This window comes from Notechis scutatus, chromosome Z (assembly GCF_049901735.1).
Source record: "Notechis scutatus isolate UNSWTSFEM ecotype Mainland chromosome Z, rNotScu1.2, whole genome shotgun sequence".
Classification (NCBI taxonomy): domain Eukaryota; kingdom Metazoa; phylum Chordata; class Lepidosauria; order Squamata; family Elapidae; genus Notechis; species Notechis scutatus.
In genome coordinates this window covers 141,192,058-141,207,455 of record NC_142025.1, presented here as the reverse complement: position 1 = coordinate 141,207,455, position 15,398 = coordinate 141,192,058, and the positions used below count along the sequence as shown (strand labels likewise).

The 15,398-nt window shown below is 41.4% G+C and overlaps 1 protein-coding gene across 10 annotated transcripts in view; it reads right to left on the bottom strand.

Annotated features, from left to right (window-relative positions):
- BCKDK (branched chain keto acid dehydrogenase kinase) overlaps nt 1–14,850 on the bottom strand; it is a 39,537-nt gene extending 24,687 nt beyond the window's left edge. For 2 of the 10 annotated variants that reach the window (XM_087946744.1, XM_087946749.1), the window contains exons 1-3: nt 14,678–14,822; nt 6,777–6,871; nt 4,366–4,581 (exon numbers count right to left, since the gene is read on the bottom strand). In XM_087946744.1, coding sequence (XP_087802870.1) covers nt 4,366–4,575 — 210 coding nt within the window. In that variant the 5' untranslated portion in view covers nt 4,576–4,581; nt 6,777–6,871; nt 14,678–14,822. Of the gene's footprint in view, nt 1–4,365; nt 4,582–6,776; nt 6,872–11,673; nt 11,820–14,587 lie in introns of those variants that run through there. The other 8 variants (XM_087946743.1, XM_087946747.1, XM_087946748.1 and 5 more) reach the window with 7 other exon arrangements.
- Between the last annotated feature and the right edge of the window lie 548 nt (nt 14,851–15,398).

Here is a 15,398-nt window from a genome sequence, read left to right as displayed (position 1 = left end):
GGGGAAAAAATGAAACTTTGATTTTCGGTTTTGCTGATTAGATAGGTTTGTTGTTATAGAAATGGCTCTAATACCTATTACTATGTAAAAGTAAAAAGTTGAGGCTGTATGGTATTAACCTGCCAAGGTTGAGCAATACTGTGTGCTGAGGGAATCATTTCAACCTGGAATCAGCAAAATAGGACCCAAAGACTTTGTGTCTGCGGCATTCAAAGCACATTGGCTGTCTTCCAAGGAAATGAAATAACAGAGAAGCTCTGCTAAGTCTAACTCCACCCAACCTCCTTGCCATGAACACCGAAAGGGCATTAATTGTGCCAAAACCAACAGATCTGTAGTCAACTAGGTCAGGCGCCCTTCAGGAATGCAAACCTGCCCTTTTATTTCAGTTCTGGGATAAATACGCCCCTGCTTCTGGGTGCCAGAACTAGTCCTGGTCCTATCTCCAGGCCGAGGTTTTATTGGAAGGTGGTAGAAAAACGGGCTGCCCCGCCGGGTTATGTCTGAGCTATGAGTGGGGACTCGGCTGCAATATCTATTCTCAGTCCCCTTTTGAAGGACTTTAATGTCCCTTTGCCTGCAGGGCGCACCCTGCACACATCTTGAAGGGAGATTTTGTAAGCTCCCTGCTGAACAAGGCCTCTGTCCTTGCAGTGGTGGCCAGGTGAAGGACGTTCTTTGTTACGGCCTTCACTGCCCCATTCACAATGACGTCAGGGCTGAATCATTAATGGCCGATGAACTCAAGGGCTCTGACCTTGAAAAATGGAATTAACGGCTTCATAGGGATGGACAATTAAGACAACCTCACGACCTGTGGACTTCAATTCCCAGAATTCCTGAGCCAGCCATACATGGCTGGCTCAGGATTTCTGGGAGTTGAAGTCCGTAAGTTGCCCATCTTTGATCTCTCAGAGTTTTTCTATCAGTCAGCAACCAAGTTGCTACCTTGGCTCGGGGTCATTTAATCTTCGAAAAAAATATTTAAGTCCTTCTTTGTAGCTTCTATTTGGTTGCAATCTTTTTACACCTAATAAAGGTAATCCTCAACTTATGAGTGGTTGTTTAGCGACCATTTGAAATTATGACAGACCATCTTACAACTTGGTTGTGAAGTTCCAATGCCTGCCCCACCCCTGGCAGTTACGCGACTGCATTTCCGTTGCTCGGCAACAGTTATGCAGTTATGCCCCATGGTCACATGACCGCGATTCATGCTTTTGCCAAAAAGCAGCATTTACTTCCGGTTTTCGGCAAAAACACTCCGCCACAAACAATGGATTCGCATAATAACCGCTCCAAAAAGAGGTTATAAAAATTCATCCACTTACGTAGTGACCTGGCTTATGACTGACAAGCCCAAATGGGCAGGGTCCATTATGGTCGCATGTCAGAGGAGCACCTGAACGTCTATTACAGGTAGTCCTCGACTTACAACAGTTCATTTAGCAACTGTTCAAAGTTACAACAGCACTGAAAAAAATGACAATTTTTCACACTTATGACTGTTGCGGCATCCCTGTGGTCATATGATCAACTTTTGTGACCTTTTGACCAGCAAAGTCGATGGAGAAGTTGGGTTTGCTTAACAACGGCGTTATTAATTTAACAACAGTGGTGAATCACTTAACAAATGTGGCAAGAAAAGTCAAAGTAAAATGGGGCAAAACTCAGTTCACAACTGTCTCACTTAGCAACATAAATTTTGGGCGCAATTGTGGTCGTAAGTCAAGGACCACCTGTATATGGAGCCATTGTATATGCATTGTATATCTTATAATTTCACTGTTTCATTGTTATTTTACTATATGTTATGGCACAGTGATGGGATTCAAAAAATTTTTACTACAGGGACTTCCGGTTTGAAGGGCTTCGGCGACAGACAGGAATCCGCGATCGTGCGCGGTTTCTGTCTGGGCTCGCCGCTGGAGCGCCCCGAGCCGGCTGGTTTCGGGGCTAAGCCACCCCGTAGAAGTGGTGAGGAGGGGGGAGACCACCAGCAAGGTCGAGCAGAGCCGCATCTCTCCTCCTCAGCTGGCCATTACTCCCTTTCCCAAAGGCGGTAGGAGCAGTGGTCAGAAATGGCCACCTCAAAGAAGAACTCAACCGGAAAAGAACATGCAGGAGGAAGATAAGAAGTGAAAGTTTTGGCTGACTGGGCTAAGTTGAAAAAGTAATAACTAAGGTACCCTGGAATTTAAATTTTACAAGAAATAACATAGCTCCCAAAGAAGAGTCGGAAGCAGCGAAAGAAAGGGAAAAGGGAAAGGTTTAGCTTTTTTTCTTCTTCTCTCTCCTTCCTTATATTGACAACTAAGAGACCTAAATAAGAAATTGGAAAAATTCGCTTTGGCATCAATAGGCAATTAAGCTGAAAATATAACTAAATGTCAAAGGGACAATAAAGATTTCTGGACATTAAAATCTTTTTCTTCTATAAGCAGGAAGGGAGAGAAAAAGGATCTGGAAGAGGGAGGAGACTGCCTGGACTTTAAAAGAATCTAAAGTAAAATTTCAATAAGACTTCTAAAAGATACATTTTAACTGAAACTTTGCAACTAAATAATAACCCCAGGAAGAGAAAGTGGGGGAAAAAAGAAAGAGCCAAAAGAAACAGCTTGTGTGTATTTGGATTACTTGGTGACTTTTGGATTTTTGGTGATTATATTTGAATGACTAAAATCAATCGGGTGGTTGTTTAAAAATTTCTACAATGGCATCACTTTTGGATGAATTGAAAATGGAACTTAAAAAGTACAAAGAAGATGCACAAGAAGGGAAGGGTTCTTTTGGCTTCGTTTTTCAATTCTTAGAAATGGAGATCTGGAACTATGAGAAACAACAAGAAAGACTGCAAAACAAGAAGACTGGGACAAAGAAGAAGCCATCTTTAATGAACAAGTAACTCTATGTGGGGAAGAAAAAAGGAAAGGGGGAAAGAGGACGGAGAATTTAAGACTTAAAAAAACAACCAAAGAAAAGAAAAATAATTCGAAAAATAAGTATAATACTGGAAAGCAACAGAAAAGGGGAATACAGAAGAGGGAAATAGAGGTAGAGAGACAAAGGGTAAAAAGGGAGAGAGAAGAAGAGAGGGAAGAAGGAAAGGAAAAGAAGTTACAAAGGTCCGAGCAAGATATAAAGAAACAGGACCTATTTAGAGATAATGGGTGAAAATCTAACTGAAAAAGGGATTCTGTAAAGGTACATAAGATTGTATTGTTATATTTGTAATAGAAATAACTTTAAAAAATTGGAAACAACATATGATTAGAATGAGGGATAAAATAGTTAGTGTAATTTAGTGAAATGTTTGTGAATAAAGTAAATGAAATAAAATAAATGAGAAAATTGAATTAGGAAGGAACGGGAACATTTTAATTAGTCAATGTTTTATAAAATATAAGTGAAGGGGGGGGGAATTAACTATGGAAAGTTTATAATTGTTCCCATAGAAGTATGATATTTAATTGAAAAGTAATGTGAGAAATGTTAAGACTTTAATGAATATTAATATCAATGATAGAATTGAATTGGAATGGAATGTTGTTTTAATTATATACATTTATAAAAAATTTTTTTTCAAGAATACTGTGTGTAGTTTAAGAATGTACCAAGCAGAATTCGAATGGAAGTTATGTATTATATTGAGTGTTATAATTTTAGGGGAAAGATATAAAGGCGTCATACTCCAATCAGTAACTACAGGAGAAATTTTGTTTAATGAGAAAAGATAATAGACAATTGAAACAGGACAGACAAAAAATATAAATATAATGATTTGAATTGAGATGAAATAAATAAAATAAAATTGAGAAAATTAAAAGAGGGGAGAAGCTATATAGAAAATGTAAAATAGTAATAAGATATGGAATAGAATATAAAAATGAGCATGAACCTGAATTTGCGTCTGTACGAAGAAATGTAACCCGGGATTATGCTGCTTTCAAAAAAGATGTTTTATTTGTATTTCTTTTCTTTTTGTGAAAACTCAAATAAAATTTACAAAAAAAAAAAATTACTACCAGTTCTGTGGGTGTGGCTTGGTAGGCATAGCAGGGGAAGGATGCTGCAAAATCCCCATTCTTTTCCAACCCCACTAACCTGCTTTCCAGCTCTGTTCTCCTGTGGCAGGGCAACAAAAGAAGACCCAGCTGATCAGCTGGGATTCGGGAGGCAGAGAATAGATGTGAAAGTCGGGGCCAGTCAGAAGTGGTATTTGCTAGTTCTCCGAACTACTCAAAATTTCTGCTACTGGTTCTCCAGAACTGGTCAGAACCTGTTGAATACCACCTCTGTTATGGCATTCCTATGTTACGACCTGGGGTCAAAACAATAAACTTACCGGTATTTATTTACACTCACCTTTTCAGCAGCTGCATCAATGGCAGATTGATTGTAGAAAGAGGTGACCGTCTTGGATCTTTCTCTGGCCAGCTCGTGATGCTGATCGATAGCCGAAGACGACCCATACCGTAGTCCAGGGAGAAGGAAGGGGAGCACGCAAGGGGCCTGGTTCCCTGCTGCCCCCAGCTCTATCCTCAGCAGTGTTTTCCACATGATCCTCTTTACCATAGACTCCTGAAGAGAGGAAAAACTGTGCCATCCCACTTTGGAAGTCCTTCCCACATCAGTTGGACCAAGATCCTGAAGTCCTGGCTAACTTCAGGATCAGCTGCTCTGGGGACTATCAAACAATCAACTATGAAGCCATGCTGCATAACCCCACCACCACTTCCCCCTTGCAAATCTAAGGGGGTAGGACCATGAACTCCCCATCTTTGCAGCTTTCTCAGCCTCCTTCACAGGGGAGGTCAAAGCAGGCAATATGGCAGCCGTGGCATTGTGATGGAAGCCCTGCCTTGCTATACGAGAGATGGCATACATAGGAAAGTGACAAGGTACCATTTTGTCATGATTACTATCCACTTTGTTTTGACTCCCTCCCTCGCCAACATGTCACTGCCCAGCCTTATGGATTTCATTGCACACATACACACCCCAATGTAAACATGGCTCCCTCCTTGTTAACATTGAGAAGAAAAAATCCAGAAAGTCCAGTTGCCTCTTGAAAAAGCACCTTTGGGACAACCATGACCTGGAGGACTGAGAATCTCCATAGACTTTGAGAAGAGAAATGATAACAGTAGCTTTGGATTGTTGTTGGCACTTTTCTCCTAAATGGTAATGAGGAAGGAGCCATTTTTATAGTGGGGGGAGGTGCAATGTATTCCATAAGGCTGGGCAGTGATATCTTGACATCAAAACAGGGCAAACAGCAACCATGGGTTCCAGATCTTCATCTGTTGGGAATAACAACAAGAAGCCACTGGCTGGCTTACGTTACTGGCTGGCTTTATTGTGATTGTGCCTATTGTTTTAATGGCCTTACAATTGTTTTACATGTGCAATCTGCCCAGAATTATTTAACCGTGCTGGCACAGGAACGGTGCAAAATAACAAATAAGAAACAAAGCAGAAGCAGTCATGACCAATTGAATATTTCTGTGCTCTTGCTATCATTTACTATTCTTTATTGAATCTTTAACCTGACCAAAAAAATTGTGATCTGAACACAAGGGTGTCCCAGAGGGAACATTAAAGGTGTGGTTTAATTGCAGCACAAACAGAGAAATCTATATAGGGCAGCATAAGCAAACACAGCTTGATAAACAAACAAAATCAGACTTAACGATGTACAGAATATATCCCTGAGGAGGCTCTTCTGAGCTTACCTCATGGGAGGGTGGGAACCCAGAGTACAGGTAGTCCTCGACTTACGGCCCCAGTTGAGCTCAAAGTTTCTGTTGCTAAGCAAGACAGTTTAGTTTTCCCTCAGTTTATGACCCTCCTTGCCACAGTTGTTAAGTGGATCTGGCATCCCCATTGACTTTGCTTGTGAGAAAGTCACAAAAGGATATCACATGACACATAACCCAAGTGGGCCAATTTTGATCATGTGACCACGGGGGTGCTGCAATGGTCGTAAGTGTAAACAATGCTCATAAGTCACTTTTTTCAGTGTCGTCATAACTTCGAAAGGTCACTAAAGGAATGGTTGTAAGTCGAGGACTATCTGTAGTTTGTTTCAATTTTTTTAAAAAATAGTAATTCCCTTGAAATGTAAGCCTAATATTTCCAGTTCAGGGTGTTAAGTTAGAAACAGCTTCTGAGTAGCTGGATGACATCGCATGAGTAAACATTCAGCAGCCTCCTTAAACAAGGAAGGAAACTAAGATAATTGCTAAATAGAATCTATTCTGATTCAGCCAGAACGACTGGATTCACACACTCGATTAGGTTTAATATTCCATATTTCTCCCAAGAACTAAAGGCTACATCTAGGGGATATCTTAATTTCTTCCCCACAATAAAACCCCTGAGAAGTCAATTGGCCGAAAGAACGGAAGTGGTCACCTAGTCATCCCCCCATTCTCAATCCATCATCCTCATCACTCCAGCTTCTGGGCTGAGAGAGAGAGACCGGTCCAAAGTCACCCAGGGAACTTCAACATCTAAGATTGGGATTCAAATTTGGGACTCACCAATGCTCATCCAATGCCTTAATCCAGTATTTGCCAACTTTGGCAACTTCTAGCTGGGTGGACTTCAATTCCCAGAATTCTCAGTGGCTACGTTGGCTGTGGAATTCTGGAATTTGAAGTCCATGTACCCTAAAAATTCCATGGCTGAGAAACCTTGCTTTAATCGCCAGGTTATCTGTTCAAGAGTAACAAAATCCCACTCCAACCTTCCTTGGCCACTGCAATACTTACTCTTAAGATGACAAGTCACACGGATCTCTCCGTGGATGTGTCCGTTTTCCCCACGTCTGGTCGCTTTCCCCTTTGGCAGGGCCTTTGTGCATTCCCTAAATGTGAAAAAGAAATGGCCCAATTCACTCATCTAATTTTATTCCTTGATAGCTGAACCAGCAATCTTGAAAATATGAATGGATGCTATTGCAAAACACTCTGTGTGAAGTACCTTTGTAAGGTAGTCAATGTATACCAGTAAACTGTATCTGAGCATCTGAGAGAAGATCCAGCATGCTAAAAGGATGAAATGTCTACAATGCATTCTGATGATGTTACTTAGTTTGGTAATGAAATGTCTGCAAGAAAACCACCATGCTCAGGGAGCACCAAGGACCAAGGATGTCTTTTTTTTTTTAATTAGAGGGATAAAAAAGGGATAAAAATCTCTTCCTGTATCCAGAAGTTGTTTATCTCTTTTTCTTCCTCTATTTTTTTTTAAAAAAGACATTGCATCGTCTCAGTATGCTAGATCTTGCCCAATTGTCTCATAGCAAAAGCCACGTAGAGCAGCAAAACATTCCAAGACTTTCTGAGTAACAACTTGGCACAGTTTTTACATTAGTCAAAACCTGCCAGTCATTTAAAGGCTAAAGTAGCAAATTTCCTCCCAAAGACATTAAAACAGCTTTCACAGCACAATCCCCTCCCTTCAAACTGTGCAGCCCAGCAATCCAAGGGACTGGATAGTTGTACCAACTTCAAGGCTGAATTTGCTTAACAGAACATAATGGGGGGGGGGAAATGAAAGCCATTCTTCATCCAAAGCCAACAGAAATTGAAAAGAATTATTCTCCTCAAACAGGCTACATTATTGCCTGCCAACTTCCTAGTTCAACAATCATTGGTGCCCTCTGTTTTTATCAGGGAAGGATAGAAAGAAAAGGAAAAGCCATTTACTGATTCAAATTTTATATATTCTAAGGGATTTGTTTATATGGATAGTCCTCGACTTAGAACAACAATTGACCCCAATTTTTTGTGGCTAAGTGAGACAGTTGTTAAGTGAATTTTGCCTCATTTTACGATCTTTCTTGCCACAGTTGTTAAATGAATCACTACAGTTGTTAAGTTAGTAACACAATTGTTAAGTGAATCTGGCTTCCGCATTGACTTTGCTTGTCAGAAGGTGGCAAAAGGTGATCATGTGACCGTGGGGCACTACAATCGTCATAAAGATGAATCAGTTGCCAAGCATCTGAATTTTGATCACGTGACCAGGGGGTTGTAAAAGATGTAAGTGTGAAAAATGGTCGTCACTTTTTCCAGTGCCATTGTAACTTCGGTCACTAAATGTACTGTTGTAAGTCTAGGACTACCTGTACAGTAAGGCATTCTTAAATATAATAGCCAAGAGATATTTAAGAGGCCTGTAGAAATAATTTCACTGGAAGAAAAAAGCCTACTTATTACAAGAGATGGTGTTCTTTGTAACATCTGTTCTAGACAGATACACACACCCACGTTTTCTCTATTCCCTTTATTTATTTTATATAAGTTTTCCCCTTCCCTTTATTTCTCTTGTTCTGGATCCTCCCTTCTTATCTAGGGAAACCCTCAAATACTCCCATTTGCTAATTACTAAATTACATTCTCCCTCCCCACACCACCTATCATAAAGTGTAAGATGGGTTATTATGGGACATTGGTATCCACTTTTACTTCAGTATTTTGCAATCTTTTCCACTTTAAGATATTGTAGACTTCAACTCCCAGAATTCCCCAAACAGCATGGCTGGCTGGGGAATTCTGGGAGTTGAAGTCCACATTTCTTGAAGTGGCCAAGGTTGAAAAATACTGTTCTATTCGACCTCTTATCACAAATAGGAAATTCCAAATATTTCTAGAATTTTCTACCTTCTGTTCCACTCTCTTCTCAGCACCAGGAGAAACATTGAAAACTTTTCCTGGTCTCTTAAGATGTATGGCTGCATTTACATTCTTTTTTCATTTGGGTAGATTACTTTGTGTACTTCAACTACGTGTTCTTTCACTAATCAGCCTCCCAAAACAAATATGTTTTTTTTTTTTCTTGCCTTTTCTGCCTCCAAAGCAGATCTTTGTGTTCTGATCAGGGCTAGAAACTCAGCGGTGACTTCACAAAATCTATGCAAAAGTTATGGCTGGTGTGTGCATGTGTAGACTGAAATTTGTTTTGCGCCCATTAAAGAATAAATTATTCAACTGCAGGCAGTCCTCAACTTATAACCACAACTGAGCCCAAAATTTCAGCTGCTAAGCAAGAGAGTGGTTAAGTAAGATTTGCCCCATTTTACGACCTGTTTTGCCACAGCCATTAAGTGAATCACCACAGTTGTTAAATTAGTAACACGGTTATTAAGTTAATCTGGCTTTCCCATTGACTTTGCTCGTCAGAAGGTCGCAAAAGGGGATCACATGACCCTGGGACACTGCAACCGTCATAATACATGCCAGTTGCCATGTGTCCGGATTTTGACCATGTGACTACAGGGATGCCGCAACGGTTGTAAGCGTGAAAAATGTCACTTTTTTCTGTGCCATTGTAACTTCGATCGGTCATTAAGCACATGGTTGCAAGCCGAGAACTACCTCTTTATTGTATTTCCATTTAAGCTTCCATCTTAAAACTGCTAAAGACTGCAAAGCAAAACATTAACCCCCTTATTCACCTGCTTTGTGTAGTACTTATTTATTTGATCTGTATCTTGCTTTTTCTCCAGAGCATGCATGCTCACACATATTCCTTTTTTGGTGTGACTTCTACACGCCTTCAATCAAAATTACTTCTTAAGTACCATTTTATAACAAAATAGTGATATTGTGACAGTAACATCACTGACACCCACAGTGTTCTTTTCTCAGTCCAAGGCATACTAGTAATTTTCTTCTATCCTTTGAATAAACTTGCAAGGTGGCTTGGGCTGACAGAGAAAGGCTGATCCTCAAATATTCTCTTGCAATTTGGGGATGCTTTGTAATCAACCAACAGAGTTTTCCAGACAACCTTACAGGATGACTGTCTTCCTTTTGATAGGCGGAAATCTAATCTAATCTTGTTTTAGGATCACACAGACATGGTGGCTCCTCCATACAATGTAAATTCCTGAAGGTGGAAATGGAGCATGGTAGGGCATAGATTCCAGTCTTGCCTTCCGTCTTGAAAAGTAAAAGAAAAAAAGTCCAGCAAGGAAGCCCTCACTTGAGTGTCTACAGTAGAGGTGTCAAAGGCCTATTGGGCCGCATCCGGGTCGTGGAGTGCTTAGATCTGGCCCATGAGGCCACCCTGGAAACAGTGAAGGACCAGCCCGCAGTGCCTCTGCCAGCGAAAACGGAGTTCAGCAGGGCTGTAGGTGGCCCTCCCAAGCTCCATTTTTGCCTGCAGAAGGTTGCAGCCGAAAACGGAGCTCAGGAGCCCGTTTTCACTGGCAGAGCGCTGGGGCCACCACAGGCATCCCCGACACGAGTGATGTTGAGCTGGCCCTGCTTACCCTGGCTATGCCCACCCCAGCCCTCTGAGATCAAATACAACCCTGATGTGGCCCTCAATGGAATTGAGTTTTTTGACACTCCTGATCCAGAGTGAGAAACTCTGGTGAGAATCTGGACCAGGGTGAAGGGGATAAGGAATAAACTTGAGGAACAGGAAGAAGAGCTACAGCCAAGACAACAGATAAAGAAAACCTGAGTCTGGGCCAGAACTATAATCTGAGAAAGCATCTCAGCTAGACCTTGCCTAGTTCTCATCAAGATAAAAGGCGGGAGGGGAGAAGCATATTCAGACTTGCAAATTTCTGTTACTGTAGCCTTATAATAATAATAGTACAGTATTAGCATTCATAACTTTGGTTTCCTAGTTTGATGTATTGCGATGGAGAACCGATGGCCCATCAGATGTTCTTGAACAACAAAACTCCTCATGACCAGTAATCAATCAGACACAATGGGAGCTGATGCCTAATAGCAATAGCACTTAAGACTTATATACTGTTTCCCATGCTTTACAGCCCCTCTCTAAGCGGTTTACAGAGTCACCCTATTGCCCCCAACAATCTGGGACCTCGTTTTACCAACCTCGGAAGGATGGAAGGCTGAGTCTACCTTGAGGCGCTCAGAATTGAACTGCTGAATTGGTGGCAGCCAGCAGAAGTAGACTATAGTACAACACTCTAACTACCAGGACCAGTGGGCGTGGCTTGGTGGGTATGGCTTGGTGGGCGTGGCTGGGGAAGGATACTGCAAAATCCCATTCCCTCCCCCTCCCACTAACCTGCTTTCTAGCTCCGTTCTCCTGTGCGGGGCAACAAAAGAAGACCCAGCCAATCAGCTGGGACTGGGGAGGCAGAGAATAGATGGGGGCGGGGCCAGTCAGAGGTGGAACTACTCAAAATTTCTGCTACTGATCCTCCAGAACTGGTCAGAACCAGCTGAATACCATCTCTGACCAGGACCCAACTGGGCATTAGAGAAGGGCAAGCAAAGGGGTGGAAAAGGTACCAGGATTACTAGTTTGTTTCCAAACTTGGAAGGACACTAAGCCCTAAAACAATGTTTATTATCCTCTGGACTTCAATTCCACATAATTAGCTGGGGAATTCTGGGAGTTGAAGTCTACACATCTTCAGCTGCCAAGGTTGACAAATACCGTTCTAAGGAGCTGAAAAACAGGACACTTGAAGTTAATGCTAGGCAGCCAAATAGTGCCCCACAACATTTTCCCAAACTGGCCAAAAGGCTAAGAAATTAAAGTCAACAGGAAACCAGGATACCTGGCTTGAGTTGCAGAAGGAAATCTTGTGGCTTGGTGATCCTGGAAGCCACAACTCAAAGCAGTAAGGAACCCACAAATCTCCAGAAATCCCAGTATCCATTCACCTACCTCTTCTCCAGGTCTGGCAGAGCTCCCTTCCACACAGGTCCACGAAGTCCCGTCCCCCCTCCAGGTAACTCAGAAAAACCAACATACAACCACTGTGTCTGGCCCCTCTCTACAACCTTCACGTTCTCAGCAACGCCTGTATGTATATAAGACAGCTGAGCTCTGCCCGTGCCTTTGGCCTCATTTCACCCCAAGCAGCTGAAACCTGCAAGGGGGGTGGGGGTAAGGCTACAGGACTAGAAAGGCGCTGGGCGAACAGGCTTATGAAATCCCGGAGCGCCGATAAAAGTTTTTGGAATCTGGAAAATTATTATGGTGGCAACTGTCTCATCAGCTGATGCCTGGGGAATCTGCAAGCTTGTTAGGGACTGGAGTCAATCAGCAGGAAGCCATTAAATTGTGGACCAGGCATCAAAATGGGGAGAGAGAAAAAACCCAGACAGAATCTGCCAGCTCATTTTCAGTGGTGATAACTTTTAAGCACAGCACTTAGAGGAAACCTATAACACTAAGTGTATTTTCTTGCAAATAAATTTCAGGGACTTGTTTCTGGTAAGTCCTTTACTGCTCTGCATCTTTTTTTCACCGTGTTCTCTTTGTACTGCCTGGACTCACACATTAAGGGTGATGAAGCAAGAAGGCGATTTGTGTGGTTTGGGTTAAGCACTATGTGTAAATCCAGCTGATTATGGCTTTTTCAACAAACCAGGGCAAAACAACACATGATATGACATGATATCTGAATTTATTCTTTGTTTTACTGAGAAAAAAATATTTAGCTTTCCTAAATAACATGTCTTTCTTCCTTCTTGCATTTGCCCCAAATTTTTATCTTATATTTATAATTTATTTGGGGGAGAAATGTTTCTGTAAGATCCATTCCAGCATTTCTATGTTCCAGGTTCCAGGTTCCAATAAGGGCCAACTCGAGTTTTATAATTATCAGAAAAAGGAAAGTGCTTTTTTCCCTCTCCCTACATTCTTCAACTTGGCTAGTTTCCTTGCAAGTCTCAACAGGAAGTGTGCCTAATTCCAAAGAATTCGGGAATTAAGATTATTGTAACAGAAAGGTTAACAGGCCACTGCTTCCAGAATAGTTAAGGAGCCATTTGTTTCTAGGACACTAAATATTTAACTAGAAATTACTTTGAAACCTGCAGAAAAATTTAGCTATTAAACTATTATCTCTTTTATCTCAATTTACAATTGATAGACACAAGGACAAGATTCTAGTTAAGAGACTAGACCCAACACTGTTCTTCCTGTGGTCAAAACCATGGCTAATATGACAGCAATCAAAGGTACATTTTCCCATCAATTAATCATAGGATTTTAGCATATTCTGGAACCTTAGTTTTTCAACCCCGACAAATTTAAGATGTACAGATTTCAACTCCCAGGATTCCCTATCCAGCAAGGAGAAATTCTTCCTGCAACCAGCAGGAAGACTGGCTGGGGGATTCTGGGAATTGAAGTCCACACTCTTAAACCTGCCAGTATTGAGAAACACTGCCATAAAACATTAACAGCTCATTCCCAGAAGCACATTATATAACACAAGCCCAAAATTTCACAAGCCTTGCCTTTTCCTTGAACTGAAGATCTCTTTTGATGCTCATTACCTGAGAAATTTGGCAGTGCTGGGCAACATGTTTTTCATAGTAATTTAGCTACCATAATTCATCATCCAGAATACCTGCTAATCAAGCTTCAGGGCTAGTTTTTAGTATGAAACCTACTGCAATGTCATATCATTGTTTCTTCTCTCAGCTAGTCTGAATGTCAAGTCAACTAACTTGAAAATATGGCTCATATATTCCAATGTTTATCTCTTGACTTTCAGGAGAGATTCAAGGCAGCAAACAACACACTTTGTTATGAAAACACGATTTCACATTGCCAGGGCCAGCCCGCAGATCTCAAATATGCTATCTTCCAAGAGTTGATATTATGTGTACTTTGCTTTCAGTCTGTCTTTAGTCTGTCAGGTAATTCTGCATATCCTATAATATACAATATTGTATCACAATTTATGCTGAAGAGTATTAGCACCGCACTTGGGTGGGGGAACTAATTGAGGTAATATTTTTTTCCAGTCATTACTCATTAATATTACATGTTTGCATATTTTGGAACAGCTACTACATACCAAGAAGTGGAGACCATCACCCCTTTCTTGCCAGGTCTAGCTGTTTACATTTCCAGGTTAAACTTCTAGTAAGGGGAAATGAACAAGGTAGGATGTCTTGGAGGACTGCCCAAAGCCATCTAACATCCAAAGGGGATCAGGGGACCTCTGCCAATCACCAGTCTTCTCATTCTGCTCCTGGTTTAACCAACTGGGTTAAACCAATTTAAATTTGGTTTAATTTCAATTCCAGAGTTATGCTAATTAAACCTCTGGGCGCTAGAATGAACCAGTGTCATCAATGTGGGTGAGACCCACACGGGTCAAAATTTCTCCCACACCCCAATCTCTGTCCCAAGGAGCCTACTGTTTGAATGTTATTCATTGGAAGCAACCAAGGAAGCAGAAATAAAATTAAGAAAGGGAGAATCGCCTTCCATTCTCTGCTCCAGATGTTTCACTTTGGGCCCTGCAGTGGTTGCTACCAGTTTTTTTGTTTGCTTTTTCCCACTGTCACACACAAAAAAACTGTGTTCCAACTTCCTTCCAATCCCATATCCTTTTCACAACCCATGATTATTCTTAAATAATATTTATTCTCTTTAATGCTGCAACGAGCCCACTCATATCTTTCTTCAGGGGGTACCTGGAGTCCTGAATCCCCTCTACCACCCACTCTGCCAAACCCATCAGGCGGCTTCCTGGGCCGAAAGGCGAACCCCAATTCCGTCCCAGCGCCTGCCTCCCCCCCTCGCCCTAATAAAAAACCAGGAAGCTGCCTCCTACCTTCCGTGCCGGGGCAACAAGAAAGCAGGGTCTAAAGCTTCCCCCCTCCCTGCGCAAGCACAATGGTATGTTCCTTAAATGACATCTTACCGCCAAGCCGAAATTCCGCCGCAGTTTTCACACTTCAGGACCGGACTAAACCAGCTGCTTTTTTCTTAGCAGAAAAAAGGGGAACTGATGGCAGGCGGTTTTTTTTTTTTTTTGACGGAGATAAAGGCAGCAATGCTGCATGGGAAATGCAGTCCAGCAAGTGCGCTTCCATTAAGCTTGACAGGCACTCCAAGAAATACGAATCCCAGAAAGCCTCGCGCGACATGGGCGGAGCCTGACAGGAAATGTGGTATTAAAGAGCATCAGATCTTTGTAGCGATGGCAAACGGGTGATCGTGTGAATAATGAAACAAGCGTTTATTTCAATAATTCGTAACAGTCGTGAAACGCATCAATTTTCAAAAGCGGTAAAAAAAAATCGAGACATGGGGTATTTCCAGTCCGAATACGAAAAAGCGTATTGCATATTAAAAAAACCCCATAGGATTAATTTCTACATTTTTTTTACCTCACGATGCTGATGCAAAGAAGCACTTACGATATAATTGTCTTTGAGGTTTCTGAATATGTACTCCAGAATTGAAAATAGAAATATCAAGTCCTTTTTTTCCCCATTTTAATGTTTCTGATCCTGCTTTCATTATCATTCCAAGATTATTATTATTTTTCTTGAACAGCTAGTTTTAGCATAATCAATTTATGCAAATATTCTTCATTCTTAAAAAAAGTACTGTTTATAAATCAAGACGTCTCTGGAAGA